This window comes from Salvia splendens, chromosome 10 (genome assembly GCF_004379255.2).
Source record: "Salvia splendens isolate huo1 chromosome 10, SspV2, whole genome shotgun sequence".
NCBI lineage: Eukaryota > Viridiplantae > Streptophyta > Magnoliopsida > Lamiales > Lamiaceae > Salvia > Salvia splendens.
In genome coordinates this window covers 10,772,660-10,789,813 of record NC_056041.1, presented here as the reverse complement: position 1 = coordinate 10,789,813, position 17,154 = coordinate 10,772,660, and the positions used below count along the sequence as shown (strand labels likewise).

General features: G+C 38.0%; 3 protein-coding genes across 3 annotated transcripts; all 3 read right to left on the bottom strand.

The window, feature by feature from the left end:
- Positions 1 to 291: 291 nt before the first annotated feature.
- Positions 292 to 3,399, bottom strand: LOC121750587 (CDT1-like protein a, chloroplastic). Its single transcript, XM_042145147.1, has 7 exons — positions 3,034 to 3,399; positions 2,731 to 2,850; positions 2,406 to 2,634; positions 1,229 to 1,975; positions 939 to 1,137; positions 772 to 862; positions 292 to 655 (listed from the first exon to the last, which is right to left on the bottom strand). Exons 1-7 carry the CDS (start codon positions 3,354 to 3,356, stop codon positions 598 to 600), a joined length of 1,767 nt encoding a protein of 588 aa, XP_042001081.1. The 5' UTR covers positions 3,357 to 3,399; the 3' UTR covers positions 292 to 597.
- A 2,367-nt stretch (positions 3,400 to 5,766) lies between these two features.
- LOC121750665 (cationic amino acid transporter 2, vacuolar-like) lies at positions 5,767 to 10,120 on the bottom strand. Its single transcript, XM_042145245.1, has 14 exons — positions 9,415 to 10,120; positions 8,899 to 9,100; positions 8,635 to 8,719; positions 8,279 to 8,419; positions 8,087 to 8,205; positions 7,913 to 8,009; positions 7,674 to 7,846; positions 7,525 to 7,591; positions 7,252 to 7,410; positions 6,841 to 7,096; positions 6,649 to 6,757; positions 6,440 to 6,552; positions 6,265 to 6,340; positions 5,767 to 6,113 (listed from the first exon to the last, which is right to left on the bottom strand). The coding sequence occupies exons 1-14, from the start codon at positions 9,572 to 9,574 to the stop codon at positions 5,954 to 5,956; spliced, it is 1,917 nt and encodes a 638-aa protein (XP_042001179.1). The 5' UTR covers positions 9,575 to 10,120; the 3' UTR covers positions 5,767 to 5,953.
- Positions 10,121 to 10,781: 661 nt separating this feature from the next.
- On the bottom strand, positions 10,782 to 16,174 carry LOC121751157. Its single transcript, XM_042145875.1, has 10 exons — positions 16,001 to 16,174; positions 15,182 to 15,398; positions 14,913 to 15,070; positions 14,635 to 14,780; positions 14,436 to 14,498; positions 13,966 to 14,058; positions 13,654 to 13,815; positions 13,076 to 13,167; positions 12,202 to 12,368; positions 10,782 to 11,278 (listed from the first exon to the last, which is right to left on the bottom strand). The coding sequence occupies exons 1-10, from the start codon at positions 16,095 to 16,097 to the stop codon at positions 10,974 to 10,976; spliced, it is 1,500 nt and encodes a 499-aa protein (XP_042001809.1). The 5' UTR covers positions 16,098 to 16,174; the 3' UTR covers positions 10,782 to 10,973.
- Positions 16,175 to 17,154: the final 980 nt, after the last annotated feature.

The following is a 17,154-nucleotide window of genomic DNA, read 5'->3' as shown; positions in this document are numbered from 1 at the left end:
TGGTCATTTCAAATATTAAACACGTTTTTCCTCCTAGTTTCCCGATTGAGGGGCCCTTTTAAGGTCGGAAAATTGAATCAAATCAAAATTTATATATTATGCATTATTCTCCAAATGTCAAATTTGTACCGTACTAAAAAAAACAAGTTTCTTTGGTCAATTAAAATGATTGGAAATGGATGGCTATTAAATCAAATAATTTTGGCCAATTAAAAATTGTTCAACAAGTCTATTAAAGACTTTTGTATTACTCCTAGTTTCCAATTGAGGGGCAGTTTAAGGTCGAAAAAATTTAATCAAATGAAGTATATATTTTGCATTATTCTCCAAATGATCAAATGTATCATATTCAAGTTACAATACAGTTCAGCTGCAGTTTTAAAACTGCTACACATAAAAACAAAATGGGAAATATTAACTTCCTATGTTGTACTAATTTATATCCCAATACTAAATTCCAGCAGTTTAATTCTGGCCGAAGCTCGGGGATGAGCAAATTCTGGCAGTTCTTCAGTGGCAAAAGAATGAACTAATGGATGATTGAAGAACAATCACTGTTCGTTATCACAATGCCCTTTACATAGTTTCTTAATCCTTTCATATCGCCTCGGACAGCCTCGTACGCATGGCTTCTGGGCTCGCAATCTTCTTCACACTGCAAGAGACAAGATTAGGATGAGACCAAAGTCGAAAATGAATCTGATCGTTGGAGTACAGAGAGTGGAAATGGTGGTAGAGTGAAAGAAGATGAAGATTGAGAGAGGGTCGTACCAGAAGAGGAGATCACCACTCAACGCAAGCTTCTCGTAAATCCACTCTGGAGCAAGTTCTTGCAGCAATCTGAGCTGCTCTTCCGCTTCCTCTGTTGTAACAAATTTGTTTAGGTGAAGTTTTACATACAAGAATGACTAAGCTTTTGATTTGGTTAATGATCTTACTTCTGTCCACATCGTCTAGCTGGGTTATGAGTTTCTGAATCAGCTCCTCTTTTGTGACGACAGAGCGTCTGATTGATTGGAAGAAGAAATAAATCCTGTCAAAGAGCTTCGGTAGGCCAGCGATCATTTTCCGGCGCCTCATTGCTTGAGAGATTGCTGGCTCCTGCTCCATTGCTGTCAATCTCTCCTTTTCTTGAATCTGTAGATGCAAACAAACAGTCCATCAGAAAAGGGAAAAATCTTACATTTAAGTTTCAAAACTACTATGAAGTGAGATTAGTTAGGCTTACAGATTGTATAACAGACGCTGGGAGAATGTTGAAGATGTCACCACGAGCTGCTGAGCTCCCTCTCCGGACATCCTCATTATCATCATTCTTCACACTCTTCTCCGGAGTATCAAACATCAGAGGTCTCTTTGGGGGCTGCCGTCTAACAAGTTTGCTTGGTGGTCTGCATGAATCATTCTCCGGACTCATGTAGCATCTTTTAGTCGGCTGAGGCGCAGGCGTAGCACTCTTTGGAGTCGATGTCATGCACGCTGGCGTTTTAAGTACAGAAGCCATCTCATCCTCCTTTACAGAATTGATGCATTTCACCGGGGTTTCAGGTAAAGTAGACAATGTTTTACTATTTGAAGAATCTTCATATGAAAAGCATGTTTCCATAGATGAAACTCTCCCAATTGCACTAATGTCTTCCTGAGCGCTACCTCCAGCAGATTTATCTTCACTAATATCTTTGTGAGAGCTACATCCAGCAGATTTATCTTCAGAATTAACAGAAGGAAGAGTAGCAACAGTAAATGACGACAGTTCTTGCTGTAACTTTTCCACTTGATGACCAGAATTCCGCATTGAAAAACTCCTTTTAAATGATGGAGGCAGAAGTGAGGCTTTGACTGATGATCCTGCGAATGCCACACCCTGACTCTGACCAGTTAAAGATGTGCCGGAAGGTTGAGCTGAATTTGTACTTAGACCCTCCTTCGGTCGATTAAATGGCTCCGGTAGCACTTCCTCTGGAACTTCATCGCCCTGAGTTCAGAATGTGGAAATTTGTAACTGATTAATACTAATCGAAGATAATGGTAGCGCCACAAAATCAATGACAGCGATCAAGTCAAGTACACATATTACAAGCTGCTCCATATGAGCGACAACAATGGTCCAAGCACATCATCAAGCAGATTTGCAATTTTATGAATATGTATGTTCTTACAGTTCTATGACAATATGTAAACTAGACAAAGTAGAGCGCAGTGAGTGTCTAATACCAAGTAATTTTGTTCTGCATTGCAAGAGAAGTTAGTCAATCTACCAAAAAACATAACCATAGAACTGTATAATTGATCAACGTGACAAGATTTTTCAACTACCAATAGTTCAAATCTTCATAGTTGACATATGCTCAATGAAACAAACACTTGTAAATCCGAATAAGAATGTTTAAAGTACAAATATTTACCTCTGGGTGTGATTTGATGAAATCCAGAAGCCGGTTGTGAAATACTTTTCGCAGCTGCAAATTTCCAGATTTCGATTTTCCTTTGCTCTTGATTGCTTCAACATCCAATGTGATGCGGAGATCAGGTTTCATACAGCACGTACGCTCATCGTGTTGAAGGGTTTTTTCCAACACAATGGCCTCAGGCAAGATGAACTTCAATTGGGCTAAATGACTGAATGTAAATCTCCTAAAATTTAAAGCCGACTAACAAATCAGAACTTGAAGATGCTTGATAGTCGCAACACAATAATAAAAATGTAATCTGAACTCAGATTCTGCATACCGGTCGGTCAAAGTTCCTATTTGGGGGCTAATATTACTAAATGTTGTTGCAGATCCTTTCAACTTGAGCAACCTGATTGAAGAATCCAAACTGCTGAAGAATTTTTCCAACAAGTCGTATCTGAAAATTAAACATCAAACATATCATTAGAAACGAAAACGAAATTTTAAACAAAAAAAGGAAAAAAAACTCGCCAATTAACTTCATAAATTGCGTGAGCCAGCAGCAGAAAAATTGATTGACGACATAGATTGCAAACGTGCAGATCTGAAAACAAATTCATAAATCCGAATAAACACTCACTTTGGGGGAAGCTCTATCTCAGCTGAAGCCGGCTTCTTCACCTTTGCAATCTCCATTTCCTCTGAAATCGATATGTCGTCGGTTCTCGGAGGCGGATCGGATCTCCTTTCCCGGAGCTTCATCGCCGCTTTCCTGACATCCGAAATCGACATAGCGACGGTGTGGTTGCGCTGCCTCCGTGGCTGGGACGCCGGCTTCCCGGGAGTCTTCACGCTGAGCGGGTCCGGGCTCAGGTCAGAGACCTTCCGATCCGACGGCGCCGGAGAACTCAGAAGCTTTTTCGATTTAAACGAACGCATCGGAGATTGTTTACTGGCATCCATGGCTGCTCAATTACGCACGGTGGAGGTGGAGGTGGAGGTGGAGGTGAAGGTGTGGACCCGGCGAGGTATATATAGGGAGCTGCGCAATCTATAGCAGTAATTAAGGGTTCTTTTTTGGCGCGCATTTTGATGTGGAGGATAGCCACGTCATTTTTGGCGCCATTTTCGCCAACGGGAAGAAAATGAGGGCTTTTGTGTCATTTCATCTGAGGGTGCTTAGAGAATAAGGCTTATTTGTTGGGCTTAAGGCCCAATTATTTATTGGGTTAGAATTTGCCAAAAAATATCCCCCAAACAATTCTTTGCAAGGAAAAAAATCCAAAACATAGTAAGTAGAAGTAATGAAATTCACAATAATTACTCTGTATAGTTTTTGGAAATTCTGTTTTAATTAGTGTATTGAAAATTTGAACGTTAGAATCCTCGAGGTTGAAGATGGAAATGCAATTTAGGAAAGCTACATTAATGCATTACTACTACATTTGAATTTTATCAGAATAAATACTTTTTTTTAATTTGAATGCAATTAGATCACACTATTATGCATTAATCTTTGTGGAGATTATTCAATAACAATGCAACATTGATTTAGAGTCAAGGCTTCAAGATTCTTAGAAATCTGAATTAAAGCATAAATTATACTATTCGTATTAGATCAGAATTTGATCCAGATTGTAATGAAAACATTAATGGCCGAGTAAGGATTGAGAGACCCCCTAATAAAGTTTTAAGTCCTTATGTGAATATGGGGTTGCCAACATACATATCCTTCCTTGCTTAATATAAAAATAATATTATTACGGCTCCAAAAATATTTTTATCCTAATTTTCGTTTTTATTTTGATTAATTGGGCTGAACACACACACACACACCCCTTTAAGGAATTTGGTTCGACGAATAAATAAAGCCGTTGCGCTTTCTATGTTATATACGTACCATTAATTTGTTCCATAAATATAGAAAATTAATGACATGTTCAAAAGTATAAGGAATTCAGTTTTAGTATGAAAATTAATGTTTGTATCTGAGATTATCATCTTTAATTTTACATCAGATATATGCATATCGGTCCAGAATTACAACCTCATTGCAACAATCGATCGAATTAAATTAATTCATTGGGTCAAAATTCCAATAGTTGGTAACACAGTGTGAAATCAAAATTGTTGACTGATTTTCAATTTCTTTTTCATCAAAAAACTAATAATGGTTTTACATTAAACATTGGCCAGTTTGATAGGATACATAACTCATTTATCTTGGAGTGAAGGGAAAAAATAACATAAAACGTAGTAGTATATTTTTATCATGTTTTGTTAGTTTATTGATTCAAAGGGGTCGTGAGGAGGGCCATGATCCTGGTGGCGCACCGCTCATGGCGGATGTCGGGATGGATGGCTATATTTTTAATAATTGGAATTAAAGGATTAAAACAACAATGAAACTGATTTTAGTTATTGTCCCTAATAACATGTGGACTGTGGAGTGATAAATATGTGTATGTCTAATTATGTATTTATTTTATTTTAATTATATAAATTTTTTAATTACATATTTTGAAAAAAAACAATTGGTAATTTTCATTGTTTTAATGAAAATTTAGTAGGTACTTTTGAATATTTGTAAAATTTGTTTAATCAAAATATATAAATAAGAAAAAAATTTAAAAATATGAACGTGTAAATCTGAAATTATAGTGCTTATAACTTAGAAGTAGTTGTGAGACTTATAAATAGTGTGGTTAAGTAGTAGTATTTCTCAATGCTCAACGTTGTGAATACCCTTTTATATTTGCTTTATGCCTCTTCTTTTGTCTCAAAAGAATTGCTTCACAATTTGCATTTCGTGTGTTCTGAGTTGAGGCTTGTTTACTTTATGCGAACTTATTTTTTAAAAATGGGAGTCGACAATTGAAAAGGCGAACAAGGACATGAAATAAAAAGCTTCCAAGGACTTTATGTGGCTGAAAAAAAGCCTCTGATGAGATGTAATCCTATGTTTTTATGATGTTGGCTTTAATTTAACCTCTAAACCCTAAATTTAACAAATACACTATCAAATGTATACAATATTTTTAGTAATGACTACATATTTCATATTACTCATTTATTTAATCGACGAGGTTCAAAGGAGTAAAGGAATTGTAGAACAATGTTAAAGATGTTTAGTATAGATGTATCAATGCAACGACAAATGTGCAAGACTTCTAAAATTAGTATAGATGTATCAATGCATTGATGCATGTAACATTTTCGATTTTGAGATACAACAACACTTGGAACTTCAAGCTTGATCTTTTTCCTTCTATGTTATGGAGTATTATCTCAATTAGAACAATATCATTATTATCCCCTAATGAACTTAAATGTACATAAAAAAATGAATTACTACTACTTTATAATGTCATTATTTTATCCTCAAATGAACTTAATGTCATAGAGTATTATTCATAACCAATATAGGTTGCGTATTACGTTACAAAAAATGAAGTTATGTACAATTTCTGAATTTCAGATAATACAACAGTGCTTTCAATCGCGAGGGCAACAACACTCGTTAAGTGTATATGACCACAAATCTATCATCAATGCACATTCTAATTATGGCCTGCCTGGGCTGATGCCTCATAGATTTCATCCACATCAGCCGCGGGAACGTAATATGCGTGCTTCAACGGGCTTCGCCTGCAGCTATAGCACACATAGACGAGCAGCGCCAACGCCAGCCATATCGAGACCAGGGTCCAAGTCGCCGCACTACAAGACATAAACTCCAAACTCTTAGTAGGGGAATCTTGTGTCGGATTCTCAAATGGGTCGGGTCAAGATCCGGATCCAAACACCACCGAATACACACAGTATGGATTTCAATTTCATCAACTTTTAAGATCACCATCAAACTACTCACCTGAGGTTGACTAACAAGTACATGTTGATGAGAATGCAAGTTACCGGAAGCAGTGGGACGAGCGGACAGATGAAACCTGAACGTGGCACAACAGCTCATGAGAAGATACCGCTCAGGGTAACGAAATTTAGACGTGTTACAAAAGAATCAAAACCATGACTAACTAACTGGCTACCTCCTTCCTGCCCAAAACTATGTCTCGCGACATCTTGATCTATGAAAGTGAGCATTATGAGACCCGAGAGAAGGAGAAGCAGGCCAATGCCACAAAATGTAGTTCGGAGAATGCTGGCATATGTAGAGAAACAGCAGTACACGGGTCAAAAAGACTATAAGACGCGCACTCTCAAGTTAAAAGTTGACCACTGTGACAGAAACCGGCACCTTGAGAGGCTCGAGAATGAAGTAGCACAAGTGAATATAAGTATGCCAATGCACGTGATCATAATAGCCCAACCAGCAGTATTCCGCCGATTCCTTTTGTTCACGAGGACTGGAACACGCAGAAGAAACATAAGCATCACCTAATATATGATCATTAGAAATAAAGAACATTCAAGAACCAGTCGAACTTACAGTTCCAATCCCTATTTATAGAAGGGCATCTAATAGATGTTTCTTTCCTGACTAAAAATGGAGTATTCAAGGAGTAAACTTTCGGGTGCTCCACGCAGACGTCGGCAGGGCTATTGCTGATAGCACGTCGCGAAGAAACTGAATCAATTGCTTCTTTATAAGATAACGGAAATGGCACCTCAGCTGGTGGAACATATCTCAGTATCAGCACACAAATTGCTACAGTCGTGTATGCAAGAAGCGTGCCCAAACTAACCTGAAAGCTCGAACAATGAGTGGAAACATCATGCTAACAACACACCATTGTTTCTCATATTTCCCAAATGTAGCATTCTTTTTCTTGAACAACCATCGATATATTATACCTCAGAATTAAATGGACTAGAATTGGAAAAAGTGGCGGCAGCATACCATTCCAGACAACTGTTCTACATCCATGACGAAGGCCAAGATTGTGGCAAGAAGTCCGGACACAATCGTGCTTTTAATAGGAACTTGTGTGCTTCTGTTGATATCTGAGAAAAACGATGGCAGCAGTCCGTCTCTGGCCATTGCCATTAATATCCGCGGCTGCATAGTAAAAATGCAAAGAGTACAACATTTAATTGGGAAAAAAAGATATAATCATCTAGTATTTGTTTGCATTGTCCCAATTCTCAACCTAAAACAATGTGAAAATGAAACCTGCGGAAGCAGAGACCCCGTCAACGACGCACAAAGAGCAGTACAAGATCCAATAGTAATGATATACCTGCATGACGATAAACAACAACAATGATGTAAAGAGAAGCTAGAGAAATATAAATCTTTCCCCTCGGTGAGTGTGTACGTACGCTGCCCATTGCATTCCATGGCTAGCAAATGCAGAGGAAATCGGGGTGTCAGGATCCATTGCATAATAGGGAACCAAACCAACGATGACTGCAGAAACCAACATGTAAAGGGTGCAGCATATGGATAGAGCAGAGCCAATGCCGATTGGCAGATCCTTTTGAGGGTTTTTCACCTGTGTATAGAGAAAAAGTTACTAACTAGTTCCCATTAGTCGTGGAAAAATTATAAACACCATTACCTCTTCTGCGGTGCTTGTGATGGAGTCGAACCCTGTGTATGCAAAAAACACGGTTGAAGCACCGGCAAGCATCCCTTTCGCCCCAAAGGGGAAGTATCTTTTGGAGATGTAAAATGGATCAGCAACCTTTACAAGAAACACAAATCATGTCAAATGAGATGGAAAGTGTCTTACCCGGCAGGGAGTTCGTACCCATGCCATCCGGTTTTGAAGCCTAAATATCCACCTGCCACGATGATAAAGACCAAGGCACAGACATTGACAGAAGTAACGATCCCTTGGGCTAATGCACTCTGCAGCAATCATATTTTCACTAGAAAAGTTTAGAAAATGAGAATATTCATGGGAGGATCATTCGAGAACGACCTCCTTAATTCCCAGACACAAAAGCGCAGTGACCAAAACGACTATGATGGCTGCACACGGGTCGACAACAATATCAAATCCGGGGATTGTCTGGCGAGCAAGAAAAGAAGGTAGAGTATCTGGACCTCCAAAAAGCAAGGCCTGATGAAGAAAAGAAAGAAATTTGATCACCCTGCTATATATATCATAATAGTAGCAGAACTTCTACTGTCAAAACTGATTATCGATGGATAAAAGACATCTAACACTAATGATTTAAGGAAATGAAGGATCATTTGATGAATGTGACAATTGTTTTGTAAGATATGAATCCACAAAAACTTAATAAAAAATCAAGAAAATGAAGAGAAGCTTACCAGATTTGGGGATATACCTCGAGCCACTGCTGAACCTCCTATGGTGTATTCCAGCATCAACGCCCAACCAATCAACCAGGCAACGCTGCAAAAGTTGAACACCAGCTATATTGATACATATGCAGAGAAATTAGACACCATAACTCTCACTTTGACAGAGTATTTGTGATGTTGATCATATGAAATGAAACATAATTTCTGTTGACATTAGTAATAAAGGCTTTAAAAGCAGAAAGTGGACATTATGAAACAATGAGTAATTACACTTCTCCGATGCATATGTAAGAATAGTGATAGGCACTTCCAGCAGAAGGGCAACGACTAGCAAGCTCGGCGTAGCAGAAGGCAGAAAGGCCAGCAGCTATTCCAGCTATGAGAAATGAAAGTGTAAGAGCTGGACCTGAATGCTCTCTAGCAACTGTGCCAACCAGAATATAAACACCAGAACCAATTGTTGCACCAACTCCTACAAACACCATTAAAAATCCATTCTCATAGGCATCATGAATAAGACCATAAACACATACGAAAGAGTATGATGATCAAGGACATATTTCCATTTTAAGTCTAATTTAAAATTCAATGTTTTAAATACAAGTATAATCAATGCAAACTTAACAGAAGCCAACAAATACTATCAATTAGACAATCTCTTCGCTTTGCAACACAGAGAAAGGTTAAGCACCAAATAGAGAGTAAACACAAAGTACTAATTCTTGAATCAGAGATTACGTCCCTCTCTCTCTCTCTCTCAGAAATGAGAAATGTGTGGTTGGTTACCTATGGCAATGAGATGAGGTGCAGTGAGAGCCCTGGCCAACTGATTTTGGCGACTCCCAGATGAGGACACATGCTTAGAATCAACCTGTTTCCTCCTGACGAGTGTGTTCAAACTCCCACCTCCGCCGCCATTTTTCTGTACATCAGAAGGGAATCCCATGCCAACAAAGAGAGAGAAAAAGAATTCCCAACTTTACGAATATTCCTAACCAATTCCAATCATCAAAGAAACCTCAGGGCCCAGAAAATGAATCTTGGAAAAGGTTCATTCTTTGGGATGATGAGAAAACTTTACACAACAAAAAGGCCACCCCACCCTTGTGTAAATCTTGGAGGTGAGTGAAAGACAAATTCTTGAAATGATGGAAAGAAGATTGGGTGATCACCACGTGGGTTGGACGTTGCAGAGATTTAGCTGAGGTGAGAGTGAGAGAGGGGGGATAAGGAGAGAGATAGAGAGATGTGATAGCAATCTTAGCACTGTTTCCAATGGATTGACGGAATTTGATTTTATTAATAATTTAGTAATGAAGTATGTAGATCCATAGGTGTGAACCTGGTCTGTTTTCGGCTCATTGTTCTTGTTTTTTATTGCTAGACGCCCGACCGCCGCGCCGCACCCCCTTCTCGCACAGCCGCCCCACCGCCGCGGCGCCTGCATCCGCCCCGTTTCCACACCATAGGGCGCCGCGGCCATCGCCCCACCCATTCTTCCTCCATTCACCCCAGCCACGGGCTCGCCCCGAACGCAGCTATCCCGCGTCCGCCGCCCCCACCGCCGCGGCGTGTTGTCCGCCCACCTTCCCCACTATAGCCGCCCCGCTTCCGCCCCAAATGCGGCTATAGCCGCGTCCACATTATAGTGGACGCTCTTAGGAGGAGGAATCTCCAGCTAAATTTGGTCCAATTGTATTACACTCCTTCACGACACGTAACAATCAAATTGCATCTATTATAAACACATACCATTTCAGTTTATGTACGATAAGAAATTTAGAAGATTGATTAATGGTAAAAAAAAATAAAACAATTCCGCAACGCTTTTAATAGAAGTTGCAAATGTTGTATATAGGACTTGTTTTAATTACAAAGAGGATATCCAAATTCTTGGATCTCAGGTGGAATATTACTATCATGCACACATCAAATATGCAACTCAAAGTTGAAAAACCTAAAATTTACTACAGTATATGATTTTCCCAAGAAATGATCTTGGCTAGCAGCATCTGCTTCCAACATCCAATTAAGAAAAAGAACAAATGGTACCTTATTCCCCATTTTACCCTTTTCACGCAATAACTAAGAATAAAAGATTTTAAGTTTTGTTTATCCACTTTCCTAGTGTACAATTTTTGGTAACAGACAAATACAAAACACAGTAGTATTTCATTTCAAAAGTAAACACACAAAGGTAATATACATTGTGCTGATAGTAATTTTCTGCTATGTTATATTACCAGTAATATGACAATCTCTACCATATACATAAACATGAGGCTATGTAAGGTTGAAAAATAATGAGATAAAAAAAGGCGCAGGTACAGCATATGATGCTCTATCTACCATGGGCGTCGCCATGATAGACCGCTTCTGCCACTACTGCTTGCTGCAATATTGTCCTCATTCGAATCTGACCCGCTTCCAACAGATTCATTGAAGCTTCTCTCTGTTGACTGGAGCTGTATTCTATCTGCATTTTTCACGACCCAATCAGTGAACTGGGGAGATGATGCCAATTCTGCAACAGCCTGGCGCGTACTTCGCTCTGTGAAATCCTTCCATTCTTCCTGGGAATATTTCTTTTTGTTGGGAGTTCTGTGGAAAGTCGAGTAGTAGTCAACTGAACTCGATGGAGTCACCACACCTGCAACAAATGACAAAATAAATCATTATGTTATGGCAAAGGCGTTTGGGAAGAGGCAGGGAATTGAGACTTACGCTATGGGGCACAGTACTACTAGTAAGATAGGTGAACTATTAAGAATGATCAAATTTCCATTAAGATATGTGACAGTTTTAACTTCATTTTAATTCATTCTTAATGATCAGAATTCCCTGCCCCATTTATTTAATCAGTTCCTCAGTTAATTTTCCTCAATAACTGTTACTCCCTCCATTCCATAGTAATGGAGGCGTTTCTTTTCGGCACGGAGATTAAGAAAAATTGTGTCAGGTTAGTTAAGTAAAGGGAGAATAAAGTGGAAAATGAAAAAGATAGAGAGATGAAGAGAGAAAAAGGTAAGAGAGAGTAAGGTATGTGTGGAAAAATGTGTTGACTTTACTAAAAAAGGAAATGACTCTATTACTATGAAACGTACGGTACGTACCGAAATGACTCTAAAAAGATCACATCTGTCTTAGGAATAAACTGTTGTTAACAGCATAATACTCAAGCTGAATAAGTAATAACAGCAAATCAAGCTCGAATATGTCTATTTCTGATAAATAATGAACTGGGTGTGATAATATGATGCAGATAATTCACCTACACCCATACAAAGCCAACTTCCAACTTGAACAAACTATCATATCAACAACTTCTTGTGGAATTAAACGTGCACATTTTTTTTCAGGAAAGTTTTCAATCATCAAGACATGTACATATATTTTAATTTACCTATAACTCAGCATTATTGAACAGAGTTCAATTGTTCCTTTCTATTTCTACATCCATCCATCCATAAACGCATGGACACAAAAATGTTAGCACACAATTCTTTGGAAGGATAGTCAGAAGAAACAAAGAAAAAGACGAAAACACAGAGACTAAGCTCCATCAACAGGTACCTTTCAAAGGAGAATTTGTATATGTAGGTGAACCCTTATAACTTTTCCATAGACTTCCTCGATGGGTCGTGGTTTCAGACCTTCTGAGGAATTCAGCACGCTTAGTCTTACTTACTCTTACACCTCTTCTTCTTGGAGGACTCAAGTCTGGTGAAAATGTTGAATCACTGTACCACAAGTGCATGTTAAGAATATGTTCTGGAGGATAGAAACAGCAGCGTTTAAACTAACAATTTACATATTTTTCTTCTCTGCAACAAATGATGGTCACTCATTTCTAATATAACAAATATATTCAAACCAAATATATGATCAAAGCCATAGTGATCAAAAGATTGTGTAACCATATCAATGGAGTACTAAATTAATAGACATGTGTTGTCGGGAGGGCGGGGTGTGCACCGGGCTATGCGTGTTTAGGGTAAGATTGTCAAGACTTAGTATTATAGGCTATCAATTACAGTACTTCTTTTGAGAATGTCAAAAGACACATATGTAGACATTTCATGTCTCCTTCTACTCTTCACGACAGCAGAAACAACTGTTAACTAGTTTCGAACTTTCTTTTGAGAATGTCAAAAGACACACTAACTAAAGGTGTAGGTGACTATAAATATAGACCTTTATCTTTCCTTCTACTCTCTAGTCTCTATATAAAAATAATTGTACTTTCCCAGCACCCCACCAGCGACCCCTGAATATCGCTTGCCCCAGCCACCTTGGGGCAGTTCCAGTCGAGCCCCAGGTGCATATACACTTGGAATCTTGGATTATAAAGCTTTTATCATGAACACTTAGCGAGAACAATAATCAGTAATTACATTCATCAAGAAGAAAGGAAGTAAATGACTAACAGAAACCATGCTGTGTTTACCTGAAGCCAAGCCAGTTAAAAGAAGTGAGAGAAAAGTATAATCCTGAAAGTAACATCAGCAGTCCCATTGCCATTGGAATATCAAGTGTGCTCTGAATATTTGAACAAAGAAAATAGTTAAAAGCTGAATCATCCCCCAAAAAAGCAGAACGTAAACACCAATAAAATTTTCAAGCTCAAATGGAAAACTAAAAATATGAGGCTCAAAGTAATAAGCTAGCAACAATCAGAAAGCTGCGAAAACTTTAAAAGGGAAGACAGCATCATGACTTTTTAGGAGAAAGGATTTATATTCTAGCATAATGAAAAGATTGTATGAAAAATCTTGATCTAAAAAGCTAATTAAATGAACTAAATGTACAAAAAAAGGTGTCAACTCATTTGCAAAACTCATATAGTTATAGAAAGTAGCGAATAGATGATGGGCCAGTTATAACATTACAGCTGGTCTTGTTGAAAAGATTAAAGTTATCCAGTGGTAGTTACTTATCTCATCGGTGCTCTGTTGCAAAAAGGAGCAAATGAAAGCAACTACTGTAGCACATCCATGACCAAAACTTATAGGAGTATAAAATAACCTGGAAAATGAAAGTCACAGCTACTACACGTAAAGCCCATTTCACAAATTGGGCTACCCCAACATCCACACTTCCATCATCAGCAACAACAAATTTCCGTACTAGCCAATAGCCAAAAGCAGCCCCAGCCAGTACAACTCCAACTAGCAAAAATACAAGCACCTGTAGGCAGAAATTTTCATATCAAATACATGAAATATATAATCTGGACACCCCAAAAAAGTGGGTTCAGCAAGATTTGATCATCCAAATCTCTCCTACGTCAATATCCAAAAGAAATAACATTGACATGATCTATATAGAAAAACTTACAGGGTTGTGCATCTCTTGATTGATGCCAAAGTTGACAAGAACAGAATTGACAAATACAGACAATCTGTTCAGTAAAAAGGACCCTGCTCCAAGCTGAAATACATTTCCTTAGTATCAGTGCATCAGAACATCTAATGAAAGCAAAGAGAGAAGGGGCATCTTTAAAATCATACTACAAGATAATCATGTACTCCCTCCGTCCCCGATTAATTGTCACTCTTTGACCGGGCACGGGTTTTAAGAAATGTAAAGAAAAGTTGGTTGAAAAAGTTAGTGGAATGTGGGACCCACTTTTTTATATTGGTTTTATAATAAAATATGAGTGAAGTGAGTTAGTGGAATGTGGGACCTACTTACCATTTATGGTAAAAATGAAGTGTGACAATTATTGAGGGACGGACCGAAATGGAAAAGAGTGACAATTAATCGGGGACGGAGGGAGTAGTAATCAGAAACAGTGAAATACTTACTGCCAAGCCACAAATGGTACTATAGAGAGCACTTTTCCTGCCAGTTGGCAACAGTTTCATTCCCTGCACAGGAATGCATAGAGAGAGAGGACTGGAACCTTAGAAATATTTTAAAATTCTCTGAAATTTGGTTACTGACAAATACGATAATTTAGGCACCAAATGCTTTCTTTTAAGAAGTTTCAACTAATGAAGGTACCTGGAAGAGAACAATTATGACAACAAGACAAACTCCAATAGCCATTGAACTGCTGTAGTAAAATGGAACCCAGCTACTAACAATTGGTGCCAGAAGCAGTAAAGCGAAACCAATGGCTAGACAAATTAACCGCCAGCTATGGAACTCTGCTCATAGGAAACATTGAGAAAATTAGTATAGTGGTATGTGACAGAGTCACACCCACACATGGATGCTGATGAAGATAGAAATAGTGCTACAATATGCAGAAGCAATGAGAATAGATAAGCAAGTCTGACCTAATTTGGTGCTGACGGTCACTGAACCAAACAAGTTGTCAACAAACTTCACATCAATGAATCCATCTTCATATGGGGAAATTGTAGTGCTCCATATTCCACCATGGATACCATCCCAGTAACCATTCTCACATTGACACAGTCCAAGTGAGGCATTTCTGCAGAAGATATTACATGCGGGGTTAAGTAGGCATCAGACTTAAAGACAAGAGACTAATCAGGCATCAGACTAAAAGACGAGATTAAGAAATACCAGTCTCATTTTAAACCTGTGTAAACAAATTTGAATTTTCTTGTGGGATTTCTCATGTATGTTATCTGATGGGACCAAAGTGATCCTGTGGGCACTAGAATAACTCCCGAGTTTCAGTCTTGATAGACCAGAAACATTGACACGTGCACAGCGCACAATATCTTTAGATGGAACAGATTCGATCAGCACTCCAGGAGTGGCATTTATAACTTGACAATTTTCCGCATTACTTCCTGCAAGTATGACAAGAGAAATGAGAATATCAGATAACATTTTACGGCTTATGTGTACATATAACCGTAAATCACATGGAACCCTCAAAATTCATCATTAAATTTCTCATCAATAGATAAGTTAAGGCGCAACTAGCCCCTTCAGAGCTACTGTATATGCAATCCGGATAGCTTTACAGCATCCAGAGCTTTATTCAAAAACTTAGCTAATGACGTAGGATTCAAAACCCTAATTACCAAAACAATTCGGAAACAAGACCGCATGTCATCTTCCAAAATCATCAACTAAAGGATTGGGCCGATGGGATGTATAAATATTGAACTAACTGGGACTGAAGCAAGAAGTAATCCAATCCTAAATCCCATGAAATATTCCCCCCACCTTAATCTCCTCAGGACTATATAAATATAAACACACACAAAGACAGTGAACTCTAATCAATAGTACAAACAATAATCAATAAACCTAATCATCTAAACCCATTAATTTGCACGCATTATCACATACCACAACTTCGCAGCCCAACACTACCGCTGGGAACAAAACCCAATTCCAGGAAACTAAAAAATAAATAAAAGCAAATTCGGCGAGAAATGGTTACCGGCGATTGCTTCCACATCGGCAGCGCCTGAAGCAGCAAAGATCAAAACCAGAATGAAGAGTACGGGAGCGGAAGTCGTAGCGGCGGAGCCACCCATAATTTCTTTTCCCGTTCGCGAGAAAGAGAGAGAAGGAAAAGCCTCGAAAATAAACGCGCGCTAAATTCCAGATTATGTAACAGTATCAAATCTAGAGTTTAATTTTCTTTTATTTGCAAAAAAAAAATTTGTAGTAGTATCATACTCTGAGTGGAATACTTATTTTTATAAAGAGATTATTTATGTTATTTTTAGTTATTGGTATATATGTATTTGGAGTATAAAACAGTATAAAAGAGTATATACTTTGCTTGACCACATGTTTTAATGCATAATTTGTAAAATAAGAGAGATATACAAAAAATAATTAAAGTATTGTTAATGGAAAATGAATCTCATCTCATTTTATAGAAAAGAGTTTTTAAAATTAGAAAGCTCATATTTTTGTTGTACAATTATTCTTGTAAGACGGATAGAATATTACGTTTTGCAAATGATTTAATCAAAACTATGGGATACAGTCACACTTTGTTATGTTAAATAGTACTCCTATGACTACTAATCACAAATCAACATGGTTGGCATCAACTTGGCATGGTGGTTCAACACCTCATCTCTTAAGCATGAGATTACGGGTTTATCCTATCATTTGGTCAGTCTCTTACTGCTTAGTGCGCTAGCAATTGGAGTGAAAACTATTGAAATGAGGATAGTATCTAACGGTCGGCAAAATGAATACCTTGAAAAATAAAAAAAAAATTACTAATAACCAATGTTGGCATAACCCAACCAGATAGAATATATTGACAAAGACTTCCCACAAAATAAAGGTTTGTGGAAATGTTAGTCTGACTCACTTGACAAGTAGAATATGGTGAAAAAATGGACAAAAAGATTTATTAATATCACTACTTTAGAGATTCAACTATAAATACGTAAAGACTATTATATTAATATTGAGAGTACGATCAGTAATAAATAGGTAAAAATGGGTCCCATATTGAGAGACAGTTAGGCAAGAGCATCTTTGCTTTGGCTAAAATAGCCCCAGTAATAAATAGGTAAAAATGGGTATCCACTATAAGGCGGAAACGCCCAATAGCCTCGCTCCAGTTTT

Excerpts from the sequence above, each read along its gene's own strand:
- LOC121751157 (XM_042145875.1), bottom strand. The coding sequence starts at position 16,097 with ATGGGTGGCTCCGCCGCTACGACTTCCGCTCCCGTACTCTTCATTCTG. Across the intron at positions 14,499-14,634 it reads TCATAATTGTTCTCTTCCAG|GGAATGAAACTGTTGCCAAC; the intron begins GTACCTTCATTA and ends ATTCCTGTGCAG. Across the intron at positions 12,369-13,075 it reads TTTAACTGGCTTGGCTTCAG|TGATTCAACATTTTCACCAG; the intron begins GTAAACACAGCA and ends CTTGTGGTACAG.
- LOC121750665 (XM_042145245.1), bottom strand. The coding sequence starts at position 9,574 with ATGGGATTCCCTTCTGATGTACAGAAAAATGGCGGCGGAGGTGGGAGT. Across the intron at positions 7,411-7,524 it reads CGGGGTCTCTGCTTCCGCAG|CCGCGGATATTAATGGCAAT; the intron begins GTTTCATTTTCA and ends TTTACTATGCAG. Across the intron at positions 6,553-6,648 it reads TCATTCTCGAGCCTCTCAAG|CATTCTCCGAACTACATTTT; the intron begins GTGCCGGTTTCT and ends TACATATGCCAG.
- LOC121750587 (XM_042145147.1), bottom strand. The coding sequence starts at position 3,356 with ATGGATGCCAGTAAACAATCTCCGATGCGTTCGTTTAAATCGAAAAAG. Across the intron at positions 1,976-2,405 it reads TCATCAAATCACACCCAGAG|GGCGATGAAGTTCCAGAGGA; the intron begins GTAAATATTTGT and ends TTCTGAACTCAG. Across the intron at positions 656-771 it reads AGTGGTGATCTCCTCTTCTG|TGTGAAGAAGATTGCGAGCC; the intron begins GTACGACCCTCT and ends TGTCTCTTGCAG.